Source organism: Indicator indicator, chromosome 14 (genome assembly GCF_027791375.1).
Source record: "Indicator indicator isolate 239-I01 chromosome 14, UM_Iind_1.1, whole genome shotgun sequence".
Classification (NCBI taxonomy): domain Eukaryota; kingdom Metazoa; phylum Chordata; class Aves; order Piciformes; family Indicatoridae; genus Indicator; species Indicator indicator.
In genome coordinates, this window is record NC_072023.1 from 5,028,880 (window position 1) to 5,053,536 (window position 24,657).

A 24,657-nucleotide genomic window follows, 5' to 3' on the forward strand; every position below is an offset into this window, starting at 1 on the left:
ATTGTTTGAGAAGCTGTTTCATACACATGCATATGAGGATCTGAGGATGTTTCTGTTAAAAGAATTGACATCCCTGGTCATCAGATTCTGTCTTGTCCAAAAGAAACAGATGTTTGTAAGCCACCCTGTGGGGGGGTTTGGCTGGTTGGATTTTGTTTGCTTTTTGTTGTAGGTGTTTGGAGGGGTTTTTGGTGGTTTGGGTTTGGGTTTGGGTTTTTTTTGGGGTTGGTTTGGGATTTTGGGAGGGCAATTGTTTTGTTTGTTTGTCAGTTTCCTGTGTTTTCTTAGAGTTGCTCTGCCTGTGTTTGAAGATGTGAAAGTCAATGTTAATGTGCCAGCTGAGATCAGTGTAGTCCCCAGGTTATGGTACTACTGCATCTCACACTTTTTGTGCAAGCAAAATGATGTGACTCCAGCTGTGCTTTCCCATTTTTAGGCTATTGTCTCCAGGAAGCTGATGGTCCCTGAAATTGATGATGTTCTGCAGAAGGTTGCCCAGCTGGCCATCACGGGGCAGAGCGAGCCAGTGCGAGTCCAGTGCAGGCAGGTTGGTAGGATGAGAAGTCTCTTGTCTTACTGCTGTCTAACAGGCTAGAGGGCTTGGTGTGGCCATCCCAGATCTTGCAGACATGTGCCTTAGCCCAGCTGAACCCCTAACCCCATTTCCCCATCTTACTAATCCTTGTTCCCTTTGTTGTCTGTCTGGCTTTGGTTCTTGTGGCTGGTGCTTAGCAGACTGCTTGCCCTGGTGCACCTCCAGAGAGCTGCTCAGCAGCAGTGGCACATTTCCATCCTTGGGTGGCTTTTAGGCCTAGGTTATTGAAAGGCTTGCCCTTTTCTAAATCATAGCAGAAGAGAATTTTCCACAAATCCATTATTGCCTCCCACTACTTCCTCCTCCTTTCCAAGCTAGAAGCTACCAAAAGGCAGAATTGGCTGCTTCATTTCAAGCCTTGGGATGCAGATGCAGCAGGAGCTGTACATAACCAAATAGTGCATTTCCATAGTTACAGGATGAATTTGGAAGGATGCAAAATCTTTTAACAGGAGCCTGCACAAATCACAGAAATACTCTAAAGTTGTCAAATGCCTGCAGTTAACGTTCTGGGCATGGAGCTTGAGAGCAATTGTTGGCCCCGTGTTTAATAGGAATGGGATGAAAGGGATCTTAAGCTTTTCTTCATAACCTTTTTACAAGTTTTCCTGAGTGCTTTTTATAACTCCTTCTGTTGTTTTGGGTTTTTTCCCCAGATTTACTTAAAGTATATTCTGGACTACCCCCTTGGTGACAAGCTGAAAACCAATTTGGATTTTCTACTTGCACAGCTGGAGTGAGTTCATATTCCTGATTATATCTCTGTCAGAACAGGACCTTGTTGCTTAAATATGACTTTAGTGTCCACATCATGTACCAAAGGGCTGCTCATGAGGAGCAGAGGGTGTGGCTCAAGTCTTGAGAGTCTTACATCTGAAACACCTTATCAGAGACAGGCTGTTTGGTAAAGCAAATCCTTTTTCTCTTTCCCTATTTCCCAGCTGGGTGTATTGTTCTTTACCTCTTTGTAAGCAAAGGTTCTGTTGTTTGCTTGGTGGTTAACTGGCTCCACTGGTTGTGAAGCAAGTGAACTGGAAAATCCAGACAGGATAAAGAATGCTGCCCATTCCAATGGTCTCAGCTGGCAGGCACAGTTGAGATGAACTGCAGCAATTCAGCAGGAGCAGTGTGCCTGAAAACACCTCCTGAGTATGACATACTCTCCCCTGCTGAAGGTGACAGTAGTTTACCATGTTCCCCAGCACCACAGCACAAGTGCTGTGTTAGCTCAAGTTGGCTTGAGCCCTTTTTTGACTATTTTGTCCCTCTGTGCCTATTCTCAGGGAGCTGGAGCTGATGAGCCTGTGCTTCTCTTCTCCTATGCATCAGTCTGGTAGCTGTTGTAGAAAGATCCCTCTCAGTGTGTTTCTTGCAGGTCCTTAGCAGCTTTGCAGAGTATTAATCCAGCCCTAACTGTGAACCATTTCCTCCCAGGTATGAGTATGAAACTGGAAGGGAATCTGCACTGGAGATGATTGTGTACCTCCTTGACACCTTCCCACAGGTAACAAGCACCCCATGGTGTTCAAGCATCATGCAAGTTGCTGCAGCTTGCAGGAACAGAGTTTTCAGAGCAGCTTATTTTGGAAGGACTTGGTAGTTCCTATTATCTCTTACCATGAGCACAACATTCACTTATCTCCAAAGAACCTGACTTTGCTCCAGAAGAGAAATGACAGCTGGAAAGCCTGCAGCACTTCTTTATCTAATGTACCCAGTCTGCAAGTGAAATAAAGCTCTGTCAGCTGGAGTTTGGAGAAACTTGATAGTGATTTATGCCAGGAAGAAATACAACCAGCTCAGGACATGGGGCATGAATAGAAAGTGGTGTCTAGAGTTTGGTGGTTGTGGTGGTTCCTTAGCATTCATGAGAGCCACTGTTGGCTGAGCTGGTCTGTGATGTCCAAGAGCTGTTTTGCTGGCCTGATGGGAGTCAGTGGGGTGGATCAAAATGAAAGCTAAAGAGTAAGCCTGTATCTGTGCAGGATAACACACACACAAAATGCTAAGCTGCCTTGAAGGTCTGCAGCTGGAGCTTGACTAAGTATTCAGGAGACTGAGAGAAGTGCAATCAAGCAAGAATCTGGAGGAAGGAAGAGGATTTCTGCACAGTAAGCTGTGCTTCAGCACTGCCTGATTAGATTTAGTGTCTCATTTTGGGTGCCAGCAGCTCTGTAAGTGACAAAGAGCTTTCAGAGAAGGACCTTTGGGCTGATGGATGCAGTGCTGAGGGACTTAAGCCTGTTTCAGTGAGAGCTGCACATGAAAGTGCCCTTCAGGGTTTGGCACCCACGTTGCTGTCCCAGGGGCATGTTCTTAGCAAGTCAGAGCAGGGCTGGGGCTGCTCTGCCTGCTCTAGCAACTGGAGCATCCCTTTCAGTTCAGCTGGCTTGATATGGAACCTGTGCAGGGCTGATGTTGTTCCTGTTTGTGGTGCAACAGATAGCTCTCTTCTCCCCTTCACATGCCAGAAGCTCCTGGGGGATCTGTGGTTGACTTAAGATTGTTTCTTTCCAGGATCTCCTCCATAAATACTGTGGAGTGTTCTTCCTCTCCCTGTGTATGATGATGATAAACGACGACTCTGCCAAATGTAAAAAGATGGCAGCTTTGACCTGTAAATCTCTCCTCAGCAAGATAAGCACTGAAAACCAAGATCTGATGTTCTCCCTGGTCACAGAGTGGTTTCACAGCACAAAGGTATTCTTTGGTCTTTTCTCTGTTTGAGGGCTGAGTAAGATTAAGGCAGGTGAGAGACTGCTAGTAACAGGTCTGCTGGATTTTTGAGTTTCAGTTGTACCTAAGTAGTTTGAGGAAAGGAGGATGGACAAGACCCAGCTTAGAATAAAAGCTCTTTAAAGCTGTGCTCAGTGCCATAGCTGTTGCTAGTAAGAAGCTATACCTTTTCTTAATGGCATGTACCATGTCTCAGCTCCATAAAGCTGCACAGATGTAGAGAACTGCTGATGCTGTATGTAGGTCAACAGCCTGCAGACTTCCCAGCTGCACTGCTTACTTCCAGTTCCTGTTTTAGGTCAGGTATTTCACCAAGTGTAGTCTTTGCTCAGGTTAAAGCTTTGAGCAAATTCCTTGAAGTCCTCCTGATCCCAGTAATTGACTTTTTCTGTTGTCTTTAGCTCAGCCTTGCTGTTTTCTGTCACTGGTAGCTGGACGGTTGCAAACCTCATTTTACAGGTCTCCCAGTTTGCACTGGGTGCCTGGATGCTTAGTAATTCTCAAACTGGACAGGTTCTGTCCCTCCACACACTAGTAAAGTAAATGCCTTTCAACACTTCATCCTTTTCATAGAGTCATAGAATGGTAGGAGTTGGAAGGGGTCTGCAGAAATCATCTGGTCAAACTCCCTAGCACAGGCATGCCCAGATCCACGTCCAGCTGGATTTTGAAAGGCTCCAGAGAAGGAGACTTCACAGCCTCTCTGGGCAGCCTGCTCCAGTGCTCTGAAACCTTCACAGTAAGAAAGTTTCTCCTTAAGTGAAACCTCCTGTGTTCCAGTTTGTGCCTCATTCCCCTTGCCCTATAACTGGGCACCACTGAAAAGAGCCCAGCCCCATTCTCTTGACCTGCACACTTTAGATATTTATAAGCATTGGTAAGATCCCCTCTCAGCCTTCTCTTCTCCAGACTAATCAGGCCCAGGTCTCTCAGCCTCTCTTCATAAGAGAGCTGCTCCAGTCCTCTCATCATGCTCATGGCTCTCTATTGGACTCTTTCCAGTATTTTCCTGTCCCTCTTGGACTGAGGAGCCCAGAACTGGACACAATACTACTTTCATCTCATATGTTCAGTTCTGGTTTATAGCTGTGAGCTCCTTGTGAACAGCCAGAGAGCAGAGTAGCTGGGAACTGGGCTGGGAAAGGCCTTTTGGCATTCATTTTTGGGGTGGTGTTTGCAGGGGTAACTTCTGCCAGACACTTTTGTACCTAGCTGGCAGCATCTCCTTTGTCTGTAGTATTCTGAAAACCAATTTCTCAGAAGGTGCTGTTGCTGAAGTCAAGAGAGGGGATGGGTGGGGGGTGATTGTTGCCAGTTCCTGCACGTGGGAGCTGCAGGATTGGGTTATCAGGAAGTCACAAGGGGTGTTATTACTTCTGTTGGCAGAGCTCACACAGGAGGTTGGCTGCCCAGGCCTGTGGTTTGTTTGTGGAAGTGGAGGGAGTGATGTTTGAAAGGCGGCTGCCAGCTGTCCTCACCTTGATTGAAAAAGAAATCAACCCAACTAAATTTGAGGATGTGAGTAATTCTTCCCACTTGGGGGGAAGGTTTGGGGAAGGGGAATTAAGAGAATGGAAAAAGGGAAGAAGTGTGGGAGAGATTTAACTGTTGGACCAACTGAGCAAATAAAAAACCCCACACGTTTGCAAAACACACACCTGGTTCCTAACATCCAATCTAAATCTCCTTTTCTCTAATTTCAAACCATTGCTCCTCATCCTGTCACTGCAGTACTTCTCCAGCCTTCTTGCAGGCCCCCTTCAGGTACTGGAAGGCTGCTATTAGGTCTTCCTGGAGCCTTCTCCAGGATGAACAACCCCAGCTGTTCAGCCTGTCCTCACAGGAGAAGTTTTTCAGCCCCCTGATCATTTTCTGCAGAGGTTCAGTCTCTAGAGGAGATGCTTTGGTGAAGCTCCTATTGGGTACAAGTCTTCTTTTGCTCCTCAGAGTTGATCTGAAATTCATCTAGTAGGGTAAAGAAGCACTGTCTTCAGGTTCTCATAAGCATCTTTCTTGACTTCCTGGTTTTATTAGATAACTGAAGAGGAGGAAGAGAAGGCAGCAGATAGGCTGCTCTTCAGCTTTCTTGTGCTGGTAACAAAGCTAATCACAGGCTGCAACTTGATTCAGTTAACCAGGAGCAGTGGTGTTGTGAGCAGTATCTGGGGTAAGTATCAGGAATGATTACAGCTGTGTAATGAGGAAGATTCTGAGTCCCATATGGGACCTGAACTTTGCATGCTGAAAAATGCTAACATGCAGCAGTGACTGGGCAGGGAGAGAGAAGATGTCAGTGGAAAAGGTTTCATGGTTGATGAAAACAAAGCATTCTCTGTCTCAGTTGCTGGGAAGTATTTTATTTTACCCCAAGAGCAGACAGTTGCAAACTGTTGGATGTTTGACCATAATTACATCCTCCTGGATTGAAGCATTCTGTTCTCCTGGGAAGATGAGTTTCCTTTGATGAGCTCATCCATATGAGTAAGCAAGCAATGGCACATGGCAACAGTGCTGCAAATACTCTCTTCCTGCCAGGAGGTTATGGCCTGGAGGTTATTTGATTGGAGCAGTTTCTTTCCCTCTGAGTGCCATTGTGCAATGTCAGATTGGCATTTTGGTGCCTTTGTTTTTGTTTCATTTGCTGCTGTTGGAAGGCCTGCATCTGGCTGGTTGATATCTTCAAAGACTTCAGCCTGCCAGGTGCCTTTAGTGAGATAGGAGATAACTTTTGTGAATCCTGGGGTGCTCGGTGGGATGCAGCTTGGACAGGCAAGAGAAGAGGGGAAACTGCATCTCTTCTCTGAAGCATCCTCACCCTCCCATCTCAGGGTTTGATCTGGCCCTCTGCAGCAGGAACAGCTCACCTGAGTCTCAGTTGCCATCACTTTTCAACAGTGGCCTCATCTTTGGATGTTTGGAGGTGCTGTGGGTGCATTTGAGAACATCTGGACACTGGGGGGACATTTGGCTGCCTGTAGTTTTTTGCTGCTGTCTGCTTTGGCTGGATAGAGCTGCTAAGAACTCTTTGATTATGTCTGAGCAGATGAGCACAGTTAATTTCCTTCACCTTTTCATTGTAGTGTGTGCTGTGGTAATTCCTAGGGAGGCTTGGTTCTTGTCCTGATCTCAATGAACCGTCTCCTCTGCTGAAAGGTTTGGGTTTTTTCCCCCCAGGTCACATCCAGTCTCACCTGTGGTATCCTCACAGCTGGGTCTGGCTGACAGCTACTGAGATCTTTGGCTTGTTGTTTGCATCTTACAAGCCAGAAGATCTTGTCAACAAGTGGAAGGAAAGAAAGGCAGGGAAGAAGAAACAGCCATCAGCAAAGGTGCCACCATCCACAGTCTTCTTGACTGCTGAACTGGACAAGAAGGTAATGATGTCCATGCCACTCCTTCCCCCCCTGCTCATGCCCCTTCCCTGGCTGGGACACAAAACCAGTGTTGCAGTCTGGCACACGTTTCTCTGCTAGTTGTTTGTCTGCTGCCTCGTCCCAACCACTTAATGCATTTCAGGAGATGGCTCTGCTGCTGAGAGGGAGCTTCCCTGGGATCTTACTCTCAGCAGCACAAAGATTCACCTCTAGACAGGCAGTAGTGCTGAGCCTTGGCCTCTTGGGAACTGCCTTTGGTGACTGCGGAACTCCACTTTGAGTTTTCTTCTGCTACTCTCTTTCATGGAGTAATTTCCTTCTTTTTTTCCCTCCCCAGATGAAGGAACTTGCATTTGCCTTCTGCCATCAGCTGCAGTCTAAATTCCTAGACCTGTCTGTGGGAGAGCAGGTAAGAGAAGGAGTGGGAGCAGGCCCTGGCTCATGAGGGAATGTTACATCAAATCAGGACAGCAGCACTTGTGGCTGGTGTGGCTTGGGGCAAATGCACAGTGCAGGGCCAGCTGCTCTGTGCTGAGGGCTGATGCTCTGATGAGCAGGTGCATGTCCCCTTGTGGTGACAAGTCTGCTGCAAGGGCTGACAGGTGGCAGGGACAGAAAGAGGAGGCCCCATGCAGGACAGAACTGGGACTCCCTGCTGTCAGGGACAGTCTGACTCTGCAGCCAGATCTCTGATGCTGGTTCCCTGCAGCTGCACTGGAGCCTTGGCTGTTTGCTGGGGGCATTTAGTCCAGTTTTATGCCATTGCTTGAAGGTCTTAATCCACTGTGAGCCTAGTCAGAGATTTCCTTGAGGAGGAAGGAAATCTGCTGCTGCTAGAGGTAGGGAAGACAAAATAAGCAGCCCTGCCTCAGGGGATACTGGAGCCCAAACAGCATGGTAGGCCAAGGGGACTCTCCCAACCTATAGGAGCATACTGAGGTGGTCCTTCCTGTTAGGAGCAAGCCTCCTGGGTTGGCCCGTTCCTCTTTCAGATCTAGCCTGGGCCCTGTGGAGCCCACAGTGACTGACTACTCTGTGTTTACACTCAGGTCATAAAGAATTTGCTTTTTGTGGCAAAAGTTGTTTACTTGCTAACCCCTGCCTCAGAGGAAGGCAAAGAGGCTGAAGGAGAGGTCGGCTGTGAAGCAGGAGGGCAAGAGGCCTCAGAAGATGAGGAAGAAAAAGATGTTTCTGCTGAAGGAGATGGGAAAGGAGAGGAGAGGGAAGAGAAAGGCCAGCCAGCCACATTGCTGTGGCTAATGAAGAAGCTCTCCCTCATGGCAAAGCGAGAAGCAGCATATTCCCCTAGGATCCCTTTGAAGGTAACAGAGTTATACAAACTGCTTTTGGTGTGCTGGGCACTTCCACAGCAGGCTGCTGCTCTGGCTGCTTGCTTTCCAAGGGACCAGCTGCAGCAGGTGTTGGGAGCTGGTGCTGAAGTGAGAATTAGTAGGTGTCAAACAAGCAGTGAAGTTCAGGAGGCTCAGGAAAAGCTGTGTTAGTCTGCTTCTCCTTGTTGATGCTTCCAGCCCTCTGGCTGTCTGGTGGAAGGGTGGAAAATCCAAAAGCACAGAGCTGAGGACGAGAGAGCACTGCCTCTGAAAGCCTGAGAGTGCCAGGTTTGTGCAGGCAGGGGAATGGCAGCGTGGGGTCACATGCTAGGAGAAGGTTGGGCTGTGGGAGAACATGAAGGAAACTGCTGTGCTTCTTGCCTAACACTGTGGAGTGAAGCCTTGGAGGGGCTGGGCTTTAATGTCTTCCTTCAGCTGCCTGAGAACAGAGCAGTGAGAACATTCCTGTTCCAAGTGTTACCAGCTGCCAACCCAGTGGAGTCACAGCTCACACATGTGCAGAGCCCTTGGGCTTGTGACTCATCTAAAGGCTGTGCTTGGCTGCAGTAAGACCTTGTAACAGCACTGAGTGTCTGACTCTGGTGTCTGAAACACCTTGTGTGTTGAACAGTGAGGCACAGCACTGTGTTCAGTAAGGCAGTTTCCTTCCAACCTTCCTAACTTCATGTCCCACATGCTCATTTTCAGAGAAGCTGCATCTTTAAGTTCCTGGGAGCAATCTCAGTGGATCTGGGGAAGGACAGGATCAGGCCATACCTTCCAACAATCCTCACCCCTCTGTACAGGGAGCTGAACAGTAACTATGCAGAGCAAGGTAAGTGATTCCCTCACAAAGACCAGCCAAGAGGAAAGTGTCAGAGCCCTGCCTCAGCACAAACACCACCTGCCTGTCATTCCTTTTAAGGCATAGATGCCATAATCAGTGAATTTCACCTACTTGCAGTCTAACCAAAACAAGGAAGAGGAGAGTGTTTGGCAGCTGGAACACAAACCTGTGTGTTGGCAAGGACTGGACTGAAGTTAGGCAGCTCCTGCATGCAAGTGGGTAAAGCTTGAGCATGTGGTGTAGTGGAAGAAGTGTAGCACTCAAGGGTGGACTCCTGGTGGCAAGACTCCTGGAATCCTTGCTGAGGAGAGGAACAGAATGTGGCTCTTCCGGAAGGCATAACAAAGCTGGTGCCAAGCTGTGGGGCTTAGGGGCATGAAGATCCATGCCCTGTGGTTCAGTGTTTCAGTTTTAATGTAAAGCAGGATGTGTTTTATGGCAGCTGGTGGCACTACAGAGCAATGCACTGCCCATGTTGGAATTACCAGCTTGGTGATTGCTTGGTGCTTTCCCCAGGCTCCCCCTTTTGCCATAGAGAACATTACCTGTAGTGTGTGCCACATGCACAGTGACATGGGGGGAAGCTTTTTTCAGTGAGTGTAGTTAACCCACTCTAACTAATCAGTGCTCCTACCCATTAAAGGCAGACTTTATTACACTGGAGTATGTTGACTGACAAGGTTAGAATCATCTCTATTTCCAACAGGGCATACTTCCAAAAGAGCCCTTAGAGTGGCTATATACAGCAAACCACTTTTCATAAACTTTAGGATGCCTTTATCCTGAAGAACAGTTTTGCTTCTCAAAAGCATTTTTGTTGTTGTTGTTTGGGGTTTTTTTGCCTGTGTGAAGCACCACTTGTGGCCCTCTGGGAACCAGCAGCTTTCACTTTGGACTCTACAGCATACTGGGGGCAAGATCCATCACTACAGTCATCCTTTAGTAAAGAAAGAGGAAGCCTTGCTAGGCTCTTGGCTTTCATTCCAGATGCTGGGAAGATTAAGCAAGGTGATTTTGTTTTATGTAGATCCAACCCTGAAGAACCTTTCCCAAGAAATCATAGAACTGCTCAAGAAGTTGGTTGGCTTGGAGGCTTTTTCGCTTGCCTTTTCCTCTGTGCAGAAACAGGCCAATCAGAAAAGAGCCATGAGGAAAAAGCAGAGGGCTTTGCAGGTAAGGTTCTGCTTTCTCTGCTGGGAAAAGGAAAGAGGGTTTGTCTAAAGGCTTGAGAGCTGACTGGGAAGGTGAATGGGGAAGAACTTCATCTTGAATTGGGACTATAGAATGCATTGGGTTAGAAGGGACCCTCAAAGGTCATCTTGTTCAACCCCCTGCTGAGAACAGGGACATCTCCAACCACATCAGGTTGCTCAGGGCTCCATTAAGTTTGACCTTGAATAGCTCCAGGGATGGAGACCCTGGGCAGCCTGGTCTAGTTGAGGATGTCCCTGCTGACCTTAGGAGGTCCCTTCTGGCCCGGACTGTTCTACGATTCTGTAGGGCCTCCACCGCATCTCTGGGCAACCAGTTCCAATATTTCACCACCCTCACTGTGAAGAACTTCCTCCTGATGTCCAATCTAAATCTACCCTGCTCCAGTTTAAAACATTTCATTGTTTCATTTCTGAAACTTGCAAGAAACTGCTTCAGCTCAGCCTCTGGCAGGCTGTGCCTGGCTGTGCTGCTGTGTGGTGCTGCTTACCCCAAGAGCAGAGGTAAACCTGGGCAGAGCAGAGAGAATGCCCTCAGTTCTGAGAAGCCCAAGAAAACTTCCATGGGATCCTACTAGTTACCAGGTTCTTAGGAAGCACCTGATGTCTATAGGGACAGTCATTAGTTGTAACACAACAAACAAATGTTTTGTTTTCCTCTAGACTGTGGCAAACCCTGACATTGCTGCAAGGAAGAAGCTGAAGAGACACAAGAATAAGGCAGAAACCAGGAAAAGAAAAATAGAATTCCTGCGCCCTGCCTACAAGGCCAAGAGACCTCGAAGCCATGCACTGAAGGATTTAGCAATGGTGGAATGAAAAAGCTTTTCCTTCCTGGAGGATTAATTCAGAAGAAAAGTAATTTCAAGTTGAAGAATTCATTGCTGGTAAAGAAAGAAAAAAAAAAAAAAAAAAAAGGAGGGTATTTCCATATTTTCCTTGTATTTGTTAGTATTGTTTTCATGTCCTCTTTTTCATCTAGGATCTTGAAAAGCTTTTCGGTTTTTGCCAAGCCTGTATATTTACCAGAGCCTGTACAGATGAGTGGACAAGCCCATGGCTTTTTATATTAAATTTTACTTCTTTTTTAAAGGGTGGGTTATGTGATGGCTGTATTCATGCCTCTGTACATCCTAGGGCAAAGAATCATAAAATTGTTTTGGGCCCCTCAGTTCAAGGACCTCGGGGAACTGCTTGAAGGAGTCCAGCACAGAGCCACAAAGATGATGGAGTGGAACATCTCCCTCATGAGGAAAGGCTGAGGAAGCTGGAGCTCTACCTTGGAGGAGCCTGAGGGGTGACCTCATTCATGTTCATAAGGATGTGAAGGGCAGTGTTAGAAGCTAGAGCCAGGCTCTGCTCAGTGATGTCCAATGACTGGACAAGGGGCAACGAGTGCAAGCTGGAGCAGAGGAGGTTCCACATGAACATAAGGAAAAATTTCAGTAGGAGGGTGACAGAGCACTGGAACAGGCTGCCCAGAGTGGTTATGGAGTTTCCTTATTCAAAACCCACCTGGATATGTTCCACTGTAACCTACTCTAGGTGATCCTGCTCTGGCAGGGGGTTGGATTGGATGATCTTTTGAGGTCCCTTCCAACCCCTAACATTCTGTGATTCTGTCAAGGTGAAATAAACGTCCTTTTGAGGACATTTATTTCCCTGTCAGAAAAGCAGTGCTCCACTTACCTCTGTTTCTGGCCTTCCATTGTAACAGCAGCTCCACGCTGAAGGCTCCTGAAGTGCAATGTTCAGCTCTGTGGCGTTTAGAACTGGCAGCAGTTGGAGTTGTTTCTGTCAGCAAGCAACACCCCAGTGAGTACAGCTGACAGGTCCAGATTTTATTAGTGTTGCACTTACACAAATAGAGTAACTACTCAAAACCACCAAAGGGGAGGGAGAACACCAAAATAACAAACCACAAAACACCCCAAAACCTTCCCAGTCAGTAAGACTTTCATACAAATTAACATAAGTACATCCTTTAAACAGAAAGAAAGAACTGGAATGTCATCATAATGGACAAGGGACATTCACTTAGTTCAGTTTTGCAATTCAAGAGAGGCATCCACCTTCCAGAAATCAAACTCCAAATTTGTCTTATTTACAAAGAGTTGTGGCCTGAAAACACTTTTGGACTGCAGAAAGAGGGATGGTGGATGCAGCTGAGATGTCTTTGCAGGTGGTCAGCTTTCTCTCACTGCCTGCTCTTCAAGGCCTCCACCAACCTACAAACAAGGTTAAGTCAGGTTACTGAAAAGTCAGTGTGGGTATGTGGAAATACTTTGAGGAGAAAGCTATTCTCCTGTGGCCTCTCCACAGATCAAGGCTCAGCACGGTACAGGCTGGGTTTCTAATGAAGGCAGCAAGATGGGGCTGTTACTCACCACTCCATTGCTTCATCAAGCCCTGTGCCTTTAGTGGCAGAGGTTTTGAATATCTGCCACTTGCGGTCCTTCAAAGCTGGCAAGCCAAGAGCATTTGCCATCTCTGTGGGAGTCATGGCCTGTTCCATGTCCTGCTTATTTGCAAAGACCACCAAAATGGCTTTCTTCAACTCTTCTTCCTAACAACAGCAAAAGAGGAAGGCAAAGTGGGCAAGTTGCTGCAGACCTTTACTGAATTTATTTAAGCAGAGAAAAACCCATAAAATTTAAAGAAACTTCAACAAAATGATCTTCAGTGGGCTGATCTTTAGAAGGTTCCTGGGAAAGAATGTCACCTACTGTCAGTCCCAGCAAGATACAACCATAGGAGCAGTTCCAGACTGTGCCTGGTTGCATTATGGAACAAGTGGGCTTTAACAAGGTCTATCAAAGAGTTTGCAGGAATTGGGGGTGGAGGGGGGGGCCAAGCTCTTCTCAGTGGTGCACACTAATAAGACAAGAAACGACAGGTGCAAGCTTGAACACAGAAGATTTCACCTCAAGGAGAAACTTCTTTACAGTGAGGGTGCTGGAGCACTGGAGCAGGCTGCCCAGAGAGGTTGTGGAGTCTCCTCCTTTGGAGATTTTCAAAACCCACCTGGATGCATCCCTGTGCATCCTGCTTGTGGTACAGGGAGTGGTGGACTCGATCTCTGACTGTCCCTTCCAACCCCTAATGTACTGTGATACTGATCAGCTGTCCTTGCAGACAAATTTGCATGACCAGGAGGCCACCTGTAGCTCCCTCCCCTGCCCAAATGCTGCCCAAACCTGTGAAATACCTGCAGTGGATTGAATGCTTTTCCCTCAGAAGCATCCTGAGGGCTGAAGCTGCACAGCAAAGCTTGGCTTCGTTTAAATTCACCAAATCAAATTTCACATTCTCTTAAAAGAAAGAAGTTTGAATTTCTCATTTTCTGTTCTGCTGCTACCAGTTTCAGCCTTCTTTCCTTACCTCTAACATAGCAACGAGCTCTGATTTGGAGGTGCCAATCCTGTCTCGATCACAGCTGTCCACCACGTAAATGACAGCATCCGTGTTGGAGTAGTAACAGCGCCAGTAGGGCCTGCAGGAGAGAGACAGAGAGGGGCTCCAGGCACAGCATCCACACACCTCTAGCAGTGCTTTCAGCCAAGGAATGAAATCCAGGTTACCCAGAGGAAGTGAAAACACAGGCTCTGGGGGGAAAAGCCCCAGGAAGCGAGGAGAAGGTTTCCTCAAGAGGCTGCAAAAAGGAAGAGGCAGTGCAAATAGTCTCAATGACAGGTGAAAAAGAAAACAAGCTACAGAAAAAGGTTTAAAAAAAAGAACAAAAAGGGAGTTGAGGAGGAAGGAAAGGAAGGAAGGGGAGGGGGAGGGGGAGGAAAGGAAGGGGAGGGGGAGGAAAGGAAGGGGAGGGGGAGGAAAGGAAGGGGAGGGGGAGGAAAGGAAGGGGAGGGGGAGGAAAGGAAGGGGAGGGGGAGGAAAGGAAGGGGAGGGGGAGGAAAGGAAGGGGAGGGGGAGGAAAGGAAGGGGAGGGGGAGGAAAGGAAGGGGAGGGGGAGGAAAGGAAGGGGAGGGGGAGGAAAGGAAGGGGAGGGGGAGGAAAGGAAGGGGAGGGGGAGGAAAGGAAGGGGAGGGGGAGGAAAGGAAGGGGAGGGGGAGGAAAGGAAGGGGAGGGGGAGGAAAGGAAGGGGAGGGGGAGGAAAGGAAGGGGAGGGGGAGGAAAGGAAGGGGAGGGGGAGGAAAGGAAGGGGAGAGGGAGGAAAGGAAGGAAGGAAGGAAGGAAGGGGAGAGGAAGGAAAGGAAGGAAGGAAGGAAGGAAGGAAGGGGAGAGGAAGGAAAGGAAGGAAGGAAGGAAGGAAGGAAGGAAGGAAGGAAGGGGAGAGGAAGGAAAGGAAGGAAGGGAGGAAGGGGAGAGGAAGGAAAGGAAGGAAGGAAGGGAGGAAGGGGAGAGGAAGGAAAGGAAGGAAGGAAGGAAGGAAGGAAGGAAGGGGAGAGGAAGGAAAGGAAGGAAGGAAGGAAGGAAGGGGAGAGGAAGGAAAGGAAGGAAGGAAGGAAGGAAGGAAGGAAGGAAGGGGAGAGGAAGGGGAGAGGAAGGAAAGGAAGGGAGGAAGGAAAGGAAGGGAGGAAGGAAAGGAAGGGAGGAAGGAAAGGAAGGGAGGAAGGAAAGGAAGGGAGGAAGGAAAGGGAGGGAGGAAGGAAAGGGAGGGAGGAAGGAAAGGAAGGAAGGAAGGAAAGGAAGGAAGGAAGGAAGGGGAGAGGAAGGAAAGGAAGGAAGGAAGGAAGGGGAGAGGAAGGAAAGGAAGGAAGGAAGGAAGGGGAGAGGAAGGAAAGGAAGGAAGGAAGGAAGGGGAGAGGAAGGAAAGGAAGGAAGGAAGGAAGGGGAGAGGAAGGAAAGGAAGGAAGGAAGGAAGGGGAGAGGAAGGAAAGGAAGGAAGGAAGGAAGGGGAGAGGAAGGAAAGGAAGGAAGGAAGGAAGGGGAGAGGAAGGAAAGGAAGGAAGGAAGGAAGGGGAGAGGAAGGAAAGGAAGGAAGGAAGGAAGGGGAGAGGAAGGAAAGGAAGGAAGGAAGGAAGGGGAGAGGAAGGAAAGGAAGGAAGGAAGGAAGGAAGGAAGGGGAGAGGAAGGAAAGGAAGGAAGGAAGGAAGGAAGGAAGGGGAGAGGAAGGAAAGGAAGGAAGGAAGGAAGGAAGGAAGGGGAGAGGAAGGAAAGGAAGGAAGGAAGGAAGGAAGGAAGGGGAGAGGAAGGAAAGGAAGGAAGGAAGGAAGGAAGGAAGGGGAGAGGAAGGAAAGGAAGGAAGGAAGGAAGGAAGGAAGGGGAGAGGAAGGAAAGGAAGGAAGGAAGGAAGGAAGGAAGGGGAGAGGAAGGAAAGGAAGGAAGGAAGGAAGGAAGGAAGGGGAGAGGAAGGAAAGGAAGGAAGGAAGGAAGGAAGGAAGGGGAGAGGAAGGAAAGGAAGGAAGGAAGGAAGGAAGGAAGGGGAGAGGAAGGAAAGGAAGGAAGGAAGGAAGGAAGGAAGGGGAGAGGAAGGAAAGGAAGGAAGGAAGGAAGGAAGGAAGGGGAGAGGAAGGAAAGGAAGGAAGGAAGGAAGGAAGGAAGGGGAGAGGAAGGAAAGGAAGGAAGGAAGGAAGGAAGGAAGGGGAGAGGAAGGAAAGGAAGGAAGGAAGGAAGGAAGGAAGGGGAGAGGAAGGAAAGGAAGGAAGGAAGGAAGGAAGGAAGGGGAGAGGAAGGAAAGGAAGGAAGGAAGGAAGGAAGGAAGGGGAGAGGAAGGAAAGGAAGGAAGGAAGGAAGGAAGGGGAGAGGAAGGAAAGGAAGGAAGGAAGGAAGGAAGGGGAGAGGAAGGAAAGGAAGGAAGGAAGGAAGGAAGGAAGGGGAGAGGAAGGAAAGGAAGGAAGGAAGGAAGGAAGGAAGGGGAGAGGAAGGAAAGGAAGGAAGGAAGGAAGGAAGGGGAGAGGAAGGAAAGGAAGGAAGGAAGGAAGGGGAGAGGAAGGAAAGGAAGGAAGGAAGGAAGGGGAGAGGAAGGAAAGGAAGGAAGGAAGGAAGGGGAGAGGAAGGAAAGGAAGGAAGGAAGGAAGGGGAGAGGAAGGAAAGGAAGGAAGGAAGGAAGGGGAGAGGAAGGAAAGGAAGGAAGGAAGGAAGGAAGGAAGGGGAGAGGAAGGAAAGGAAGGAAGGAAGGAAGGAAGGAAGGGGAGAGGAAGGAAAGGAAGGAAGGAAGGAAGGAAGGAAGGGGAGAGGAAGGAAAGGAAGGAAGGAAGGAAGGAAGGAAGGGGAGAGGAAGGAAAGGAAGGAAGGAAGGAAGGAAGGAAGGGGAGAGGAAGGAAAGGAAGGAAGGAAGGAAGGGGAGAGGAAGGAAAGGAAGGAAGGAAGGAAGGGGAGAGGAAGGAAAGGAAGGAAGGAAGGAAGGGGAGAGGAAGGAAAGGAAGGAAGGAAGGAAGGGGAGAGGAAGGAAAGGAAGGAAGGAAGGAAGGGGAGAGGAAGGAAAGGAAGGAAGGAAGGAAGGGGAGAGGAAGGAAAGGAAGGAAGGAAGGAAGGGGAGAGGAAGGAAAGGAAGGAAGGAAGGAAGGGGAGAGGAAGGAAAGGAAGGAAGGAAGGAAGGGGAGAGGAAGGAAAGGAAGGAAGGAAGGAAGGGGAGAGGAAGGAAAGGAAGGAAGGAAGGAAGGAAGGAAGGAAGGGGAGAGGAAGGAAAGGAAGGAAGGAAGGAAGGAAGGAAGGAAGGGGAGAGGAAGGAAAGGAAGGAAGGAAGGAAGGAAGGAAGGGGAGAGGAAGGAAAGGAAGGAAGGAAGGAAGGAAGGAAGGAAGGAAGGAAGGAAGGAAGGGGAGAGGAAGGAAAGGAAGGAAGGAAGGAAGGAAGGGGAGAGGAAGGAAAGGAAGGAAGGAAGGAAAGGAAGGAAGGAAGGAAGGAAGGAAGGAAGGAAGGGGAGAGGAAGGAAAGGAAGGAAGGAAGGAAGGAAGGAAGGGGAGAGGAAGGAAAGGAAGGAAGGAAGGAAGGAAGGGGAGAGGAAGGAAAGGAAGGAAGGAAGGAAGGAAGGAAGGGGAGAGGAAGGAAAGAAAGGAAGGAAGGAAGGAAGGAAGGGGAGAGGAAGGAAAGGAAGGAAGGAAGGAAGGAAGGAAGGGGAGAGGAAGGAAAGGAAGGAAGGAAGGAAGGGGAGAGGAAGGAAGGAAGGAAGGAAGGAAGGGAGAGGAAGGAAGGAAGGAAGGAAGGAAGGAAGGGGAGAGGAAGGAAGGAAGGAAGGAAGGAAGGAAGGGGAGAGGAAGGAAGGAAGGAAGGAAGGAAGGAAGGGGAGAGGAAGGAAGGAAGGAAGGAAGGAAGGGGAGAGGAAGGAAGGAAGGAAGGAAGGAAGGGGAGAGCAAGGAAGGAAGGAAGGAAAGGAAGGAAGGAAGGAAGGAAGGGGAGAGGAAGGAAGGAAGGAAAGGAAGGAAGGAAGGAAGGAAGGGGAGAGGAAGGAAGGAAGGGGAGAGGAAGGAAGGAAGGGGAGAGGAAGGAAGGAAGGGGAGAGGAAGGAAGGAAGGGGAGAGGAAGGAAGGAAGGGGAGAGGAAGGAAGGAAGGAAGGGGAGAGGAAGGAAGGAAGGGGAGAGGAAGGAAGGAAGGGGAGAGGAAGGAAGGAAGGGGAGAGGAAGGAAGGAAGGGGAGAGGAAGGAAGGAAGGGGAGAGGAAGGAAGGAAGGGGAGAGGAAGGAAGGAAGGGGAGAGGAAGGAAGGAAGGGGAGAGGAAGGAAGGAAGGGGAGAGGAAGGAAGGAAGGGGAGAGGAAGGAAGGAAGGGGAGAGGAAGGAAGGAAGGGGAGAGGAAGGAAGGAAGGGGAGAGGAAGGAAGGAAGGGGGAGAGGAAGGAAGGAAGGGGAGAGGAAGGAAGGAAGGGGAGAGGAAGGAAGGAAGGGGAGAGGAAGGAAGGAAGGGGAGAGGAAGGAAGGAAGGAAGGGGAGAGGAAGGAAGGAAGGGGAGAGGAAGGAAGGAAGGGGAGAGGAAGGAAGGAAGGGGAGAGGAAGGAAGGAAGGGGAGAGGAAGGAAGGAAGGGGAGAGGAAGGAAGGAAGGGGAGAGGAAGGAAGGAAGGGGAGAGGAAGGAAGGAAGGGGAGAGGAAGGAAGGAAGGGGAGAGGAAGGAAGGAAGGGGAGAGGAAGGAAGGAAGGGGAGAGGAAGGAAGGAAGGGGAGAGGAAGGAAGGAAGGGGAGAGGAAGGAAGGAAGGAAGGGGAGAGGAAGGAAGGAAGGAAGGAAGGGGAGAGGAAGGAAGGAAGGAAGGAAGGGGGAGAGGAAGGAAGGAAGGAAGGAAGGGGAGAGGAAGGAAGGAAGGAAGGAAGGGGAGAGGAAGGAAGGAAGGAAGGAAGGGGAGAGGAAGGAAGGAAGGAAGGAAGGGGAGAGGAAGGAAGGAAGGAAGGAAGGGGAGAGGAAGGAAGGAAGGAAGGAAGGGGAGAGGAAGGAAGGAAGGAAGGAAGGGGAGAGGAAGGAAAGGAAGGAAGGAAGGGGAGAGGAAGGAAAGGAAGGAAGGAAGGGGAGAGGAAGGAAAGGAAGGAAGGAAGGGGAGAGGAAGGAAAGGAAGGAAGGAAGGGGAGAGGAAGGAAAGGAAGGAAGGAAGGGGAGAGGAAGGAAAGGAAGGAAGGAAGGGGAGAGGAAGGAAAGGAAGGAAGGAAGGGGAGAGGAAGGAAAGGAAGGAAGGAAGGGGAGAGGAAGGAAAGGAAGGAAGGAAGGGGAGAGGAAGGAAAGGAAGGAAGGGGAGAGGAAGGAAAGGAAGGAAGGGGAGGAGGAAGGAAAGGAAGGAAGGGGAGGGGAGGAAGGAGGAAGGAAGGAAGGGGAGAGGAAGGAAAGGAAGGAAGGGGAGAGGAAGGAAAGGAAGGAAGGGGAGAGGAAGGAAAGGAAGGAAGGGGAGAGGAAGGAAAGGAAGGAAGGAATGAAGGGGAGAGGAAGGAAAGGAAGGAAGGAATGAAGGGGAGAGGAAGGAAAGGAAGGAAGGAAGGAAGGGGAGAGGAAGGAAAGGAAGGAAGGAAGGAAGGGGAGAGGAAGGAAAGGAAGGGGAGAGGAAAGTAAAACCAGTTAAAAAGTTATCAAAATGGTTAAGAAAGTTAAAAATAACGTAAAAAGATTTAAGAATTTTAAAAAGTAAAGGTTAAAAAGGTAGAAAAATGTTAAAGTAAAAAATGTTGAAAAAAAGCTAAAGAAGTTTAAAAAAATTTAGAAGTCACAAAAATGTTTTAAAAAGGTAAAAAATTTTTTGCAGTATTAATAAAGCAGAAGTTCTAAGAAGTGAAAAAGTAAAAGTTTAAAAAAAGTAAAAGAAAGTAAAGCTAAAAAGAAGTAAAAAAGGTTTAAAAAAAAATTTCTACAATTTTTTTAAAAGGTTAAAAAAATGGAGAGCTATGAATGTGGGTAACCTGAAGAGCTCTCTTCTGAAGACTGAGAGAACTGGGGCTGCTTAGCCTGCAGAAGAGAAGGCTGAGGTGGGGTCTGATCAGTGTCTATAAATACCTGAGAGGTGTCAGGATGAAGGTGCCAGTCCCTTTTTGGTGGTGCCCAGTGACAGCACAATAACAGTGGGCCCAGGCTAGACCACTGGAGGTTCCACCTCACCATGAGGAGAGGCGAGGGCAATGGAGCACTGGAGCAGGCTGCCCAGAGAGGTTGTGGAGTCTCCTCTCACAGACTTTCAAAACCCACCTGGCTGCCTTCCTGCGTGCCCTGCCCTAGGTGATGCTGCTTTGGCAGGGGGTTGGACTCGGTGATCTCCGGAGGTCCCTTCCAACCCCCAGTGTTCTGTGATTCTGTGAATTGCCTCCTACACAAGCAAAAACTCTTCTTCAAAGCACAGCTGTACATAAGTGACAACATCCACTTCTTTCCAATCTGCAGTCCAAGACAGGTTTTAACTGAATTGTGCCAGACCAACATGCTCTCCTGAAGTTTTAAAATCAGCCCATCATAAGAGAACCAATTTTCACAGGTGCCAGCTATGAGAATTCCAAGCACTTAACCTTTTTTTTTTTCCCTTTGAGACATTTAATGATATATTTTTCATCTTAAGAGCTCTCTTACCTTATGCTTGTCTGTCCTCCTAAGTCCCACACTTGAAATTTCAGGTTCTTGTATGTCACAGTCTCAACATTGAAGCCAATGGCTGAAACAAAGTTAAACAGTTTCACTGTAGGTGACTTGTTGATTTTTCTGGAGAACTTTACAGCACTTAGTTGAAATTTTTCATGTTAGAAACTTCTCAGTAGCTACACTATGAAGTTCATACCCTTTGCAAAGTTAGTCCACAAACATTCATGGCTCAACAAATGGTGTGACAGGAAGAGAGGGAATGGATTGAAGCCTGAGGAGGTCAGATTTAGACTGCAGGTAAGAATGAAATTCTTTACAGTGAAGGTGCTGAGACACTGAACAGGTTGCCCAGGGAGGCTGTGGATGCCCCTCCCTGGAGGTGTTCAAGGCCAGGTTGGAAGAGGACTTGAGCAACCTGGGCTAGTGGAAGATGTCCCTGCCCATGTCAGGGGGGTTGGAACTGGATGATCTTTAAGGTCCCTTCTAGCCCAAGCCATTCTATGAATCCCTGAACTCACTGTAATCAGTGCAGAGCTTCATAACAAGTTCAAAGTGAACAGAGGTGTGCCTGAAATCACTACAAGAACCAGAGCAGGGGTTAAAGGATTGCATACTTGGGGATAATTGTTGTTTTGCTAACTGAGTGCACAACTGACAGCAGTAAAACACTAAGGACTGTGTCCTTTGGGTCAGCCCCAGATCTGTGCTCTCCTAAGACCACAGCAGAATCAACTTCTGAGCAGCAGACTTGACAGTGTGGTATCTAAAAGGTGGCAAAAAGGTTATACAGCACATCACACAGACCCAAAGAATGTTGGGGCTTGGAAGGGACCTTGAAAGATCGAGTCCAACCCCCCTACCAGAGCAGGACCACCTAGGACAGGCCATACAGGAACACATCCAGGTGGGTTTTGAAATTCTCCAAGGAAGGAGACTCCAGAACCTCCCTGGGCAGCCTGTTCCAATGCTCCATCACTCTCACAGTAAAGAAGTGTCCCCTAATGTTGAGGTGGAACCTCCTGTGTTCCAGCTTGTACCTCTTGTTCCTTGCCCTATCACTGGGCATCACCAAAGAGAGCCTGGCACCTTCATCTTGACACCCACCCCTCAGATATTCATAGACATTTAGAAGATCTCCTCTCAGCCTTGTCAAGACTAAACAGCCCCAGGGCTCTCAGTCTTTTTTCATAGAAGAGATGACTTCAAGCCCCTTAATCATCCTCAGAGCTCTCCATTGGACTCTCTCCAGCAGATCCCTGCCTCTCTTGAACTGGAAAGCCTGAAACTGTATACAGTATTCCAGGTGTGGTCACACCAGGGCAGGGTAAAGGGGAAGGAGAACCAACATGTGTTTTCCTGCCAGCCCAGAGAAACACAACACAAAAGCCTTCTATAGTCAACAGCTACTATTTACTGAACATTTGTCCATCAAGAAAATCCTACCAAATCATGGGAACGATCATGGAATGGTCTGGGTTGGAAGGGACCTCCAAAGGTCATCCAGTCTGACCTCCCTGCAGTCAGCAGGGATATCCCCAATCAAATCAGGTTGCTTCCTCAGCTGTCCTCATAGCAGAGGTGCTCCAACCCCCTGATCCTTTTCCTGGCCCTCCTCTGGACCCTCTCCATCACCAGGTCAAATACTTTTTGTATTGAGCAGAGCAGCAGAAAATATTCCCATGTGTAGAACATCAGCAGGTCACTGTAACACTGCTATGAAAGCAAAGTTCATCATACAACAGTGCAGGGCTCCCACAACGTGAGGTCCTTGGACTTGTAAAGGAAGCATGCAGGAGCTCAGCTCCCAAAGCACTACAGCTACAGGTTTTCACTGGGGGACTGATCACTTACTTGGAATGGTGGTAACCACTTCTCCAACTTGTAACCTGTAGAGAATGGTTGTTTTTCCTGCTCCATCCAGTCCCAGGATCAGAATCCTCATCTCTCGAGTCCCAAACAAGCTGGAAAAGATGGTGGAGAAGAAGCCCCCTACAAAAGGAAAACCAGAACAGAAAGATGTTTCAGTGTCAGCTAGCAATATGGAAGGGGAATCAGACCAGCCTCACCTCCTACCAAGCAACAACGTGTTTCTTTTCTGCAGTGGGAAGCTGCCTCGGGTTCAGGTTCAAGCTGCTGCCCCCTGTTACATTTCCCTGGCTTCATGCTGCTATTTATGGCAGCTCAGTCCAGCAAAGCCACGTGGCAGCAGCATCAACCTTCCTCACTGCAGTTAGGATGCTTTTTCCTTCTCTCTCATTTGCCAAAATCTGAGCCAACTTCTTTTTTGTTTGCATCAGACTCTGTCTTGTCTATACAAGAGACTACACAAGGACATGCTGAGGCCTGAAAGAATCATTTCTGGTGTTTATAGTCTCCACAGGACCATTCAGTTCTTTTTTCTTAAATTCAGGTATAAGGCAGCAGGGATGTGTTAAATCACAGTCCATTACAAGCCCTTTTTTCTGCTTGCCCCAACATCTCATTGATTCTTTAAATGCTTGTGGCCAGCCTAACCCCTGGTTTGTGCCTAACAGCTGCTTAAGTACAGAAGGAATGTTCTATGCCAGTAACAATGACATTTTCTCCAATTATTTTCCTAACAGGTATCTCTAATGCTAAGTAATGATTGTTGTAAATCCACCTAAACACTGCAAAAGGCAACAAAACAAGCTAGAGTAAAGGTATCAGAGATACATTTAGTTCATGTTTGATAAATGTAGCACAGAAGAAATAAATTAAAGAAGATCTGCAACCAAAATCTTATCAAGGAGGTTTTGATAAAAATTATTCCCTGTGCTTGCTTTTCCAGGCATCAGTTTTGCCTCCCTGGGGAAAAGAGGGAGCAATGAGCTGCATGCTTATGCCTAAGGAGGAATTCAAACTGCTAACAGTTTGCTGTACTTCTAAGCCCATCCAGTCCCAGAAGCTGTGGACACTACAGCCCTGCAAAACACAGAGAAGGTGTCAGGGACTATCTTTTGCCAGTTTGCACAGTGCTGCTCAAGGCAGTGTGAAGCAGGCCAATAACCTCAAGAGAACTGAGCTGCAAAAGATATTTCATAGAACCATAGGATTGTTTTGGTTGGAAAACACCTCTAAGATCATCAAGTCCAACCATCAACCTAAGACCACCATGGCCATTAAACCACGTCTCAAAGTGCCATGTTCACACATTTCTAGAACACCTCCTGGGATGGTGACTCCCCCACTTCCCTGGGCAGCCTGTTCCACTGCCTGACCAAAAAATCCAAACAAACATTCCAAGCAGAAGGCTACTGTATGATCCATGGAATCCTAAGAGTTAATAGCTCCTTCCTTCTCAGTAACTCTGCTTACTACCAGACATTCCTCATTCCCTCTTTTTAGATTCTGATGTTTTTCCCCCACAAAAACACTGCTCAAAGACTGTCTAGAATAGGATAGGTTTATATGAATCACTTAACCCCTTGATTAAAAAGCCTTTGTTTCTAATCAAAGAATCATAGAATTGTCCTCAAGGTTCATCTAGTTCCAATCCCCCTGCCATGGGCAGGGACACCTCCCACTAGATCAGAATGCACAAGATTTTTTTTTTTTTTTTTTTGCATATAAAATAGAGCTTTATTTACTCACTAGAATATAAAAAATGTCTAGGAGGAGGAAGGACTAAATTATAAGCAGAGAGGGGGAGTGGCAGAGGTGATTCCAGAACTTCTAATGGCTTTGATTTAAGAACTAACCTACTGCAAATTTTCCTCCTTCACCTATAAGTGAAGGTCACCAGTAAGGTCTACTCAGAGAGCTTACAATCGCCTAAAGAGGGCCTGCAGGAAAGATGGGGAAGATCTATCAGGAAGTGCAGTGACAGAAATAAGAGCAACCGTTTTAAACCGGAAGAACAGAGATTCAGATGAGATTAGCAAGGAAAAAAAAAAAAATCTTTACTGCATGGGTGGTGAGACACTGGAACAGGTTGCTTCTGGCAGGCTGTGGATGGCCCATGCCTGCAGGTGTTCATGACCAAGCTGGCAGGAGCAACCTGGTCTAGTGGAAGGTGTCCCTGCCCATGGCAGGAAGGAGTGCACTAGATGACTGAACCGCTCCATGATTCAGGGCCTCTTACTAGTCTACAAAGACAATTTTCATAAGCAGTCCCTTATTAGCAGCCCACTACCTGAACCGGAGCTTAATTCACACCAGTCCCGAGAGCACTACGACCTGTGACCAAACACAAGCCCTTGCTGTGCTGCTGACACCATTCGTCACTGCACGGGGAAGAACGAAGCGCTGAAAGTGGCCCAGCCCCGCACCAGCGCCAGGACCCGGCCGCCCATAGCGATGGGTTGGGCCCGGGCCGTACCGAAGGCAGGTGCGGCCGCAGCCTCTCCCGGCCCGGCGCTCCGCAGAGCCAGCAGGCAGGAAGCTCTCCTCATCCTGCCTCTTCAGCACCGCTCCGGTCGCTGCCGCCCGCCCCGTATCCTCTTTCCCCCCCCCGTCTCCCCAGGCCGCCGGGCGCTGAGGGGTGGCGCTGAGCGGGACCCCATGCGCAGTTCCGCCGCCCTGCGCCAGCCCCCGGCCTCCTTTCCCCCTCCCGCCCTGCCGCCGCCCGCTCCTCACCCATGTCGAGCTGCTGTCGCCGTGCGCGGGCTC

The 24,657-nt window shown here is 48.6% G+C and overlaps 2 protein-coding genes across 2 annotated transcripts in view; one reads left to right on the forward strand and one right to left on the reverse strand.

Annotated features, from left to right (window-relative positions):
• UTP20 (UTP20 small subunit processome component) overlaps nucleotides 1-10,913 on the forward strand; it is a 66,521-nt gene extending 55,608 nt beyond the window's left edge. The window contains exons 51-62 of the mRNA XM_054386655.1: nucleotides 437-547; nucleotides 1,252-1,331; nucleotides 2,030-2,099; nucleotides 3,113-3,295; nucleotides 4,718-4,849; nucleotides 5,366-5,498; nucleotides 6,506-6,705; nucleotides 7,043-7,114; nucleotides 7,755-8,027; nucleotides 8,745-8,871; nucleotides 9,911-10,056; nucleotides 10,758-10,913. Coding sequence (XP_054242630.1) covers nucleotides 437-547; nucleotides 1,252-1,331; nucleotides 2,030-2,099; nucleotides 3,113-3,295; nucleotides 4,718-4,849; nucleotides 5,366-5,498; nucleotides 6,506-6,705; nucleotides 7,043-7,114; nucleotides 7,755-8,027; nucleotides 8,745-8,871; nucleotides 9,911-10,056; nucleotides 10,758-10,913 — 1,683 coding nt within the window. The remainder of the gene's footprint in view (nucleotides 1-436; nucleotides 548-1,251; nucleotides 1,332-2,029; nucleotides 2,100-3,112; nucleotides 3,296-4,717; nucleotides 4,850-5,365; nucleotides 5,499-6,505; nucleotides 6,706-7,042; nucleotides 7,115-7,754; nucleotides 8,028-8,744; nucleotides 8,872-9,910; nucleotides 10,057-10,757) is intronic.
• Nucleotides 10,914-11,929: 1,016 nt separating this feature from the next.
• On the reverse strand, nucleotides 11,930-24,657 carry ARL1 (ADP ribosylation factor like GTPase 1). Its single transcript, XM_054387142.1, has 6 exons — nucleotides 24,625-24,657; nucleotides 21,880-22,017; nucleotides 20,020-20,101; nucleotides 13,476-13,587; nucleotides 12,482-12,660; nucleotides 11,930-12,322 (listed from the first exon to the last, which is right to left on the reverse strand). The coding sequence occupies exons 1-6, from the start codon at nucleotides 24,626-24,628 to the stop codon at nucleotides 12,292-12,294; spliced, it is 546 nt and encodes a 181-aa protein (XP_054243117.1). The 5' UTR covers nucleotides 24,629-24,657; the 3' UTR covers nucleotides 11,930-12,291.

Excerpts from the sequence above, each read along its gene's own strand:
- ARL1 (XM_054387142.1), bottom strand. Across the intron at positions 13,588-20,019 it reads GGAGGACAGACAAGCATAAG|GCCCTACTGGCGCTGTTACT; the intron begins GTAAGAGAGCTC and ends TCTCTCCTGCAG. Across the intron at positions 12,661-13,475 it reads AGCTCGTTGCTATGTTAGAG|GAAGAAGAGTTGAAGAAAGC; the intron begins GTAAGGAAAGAA and ends TGCTGTTGTTAG.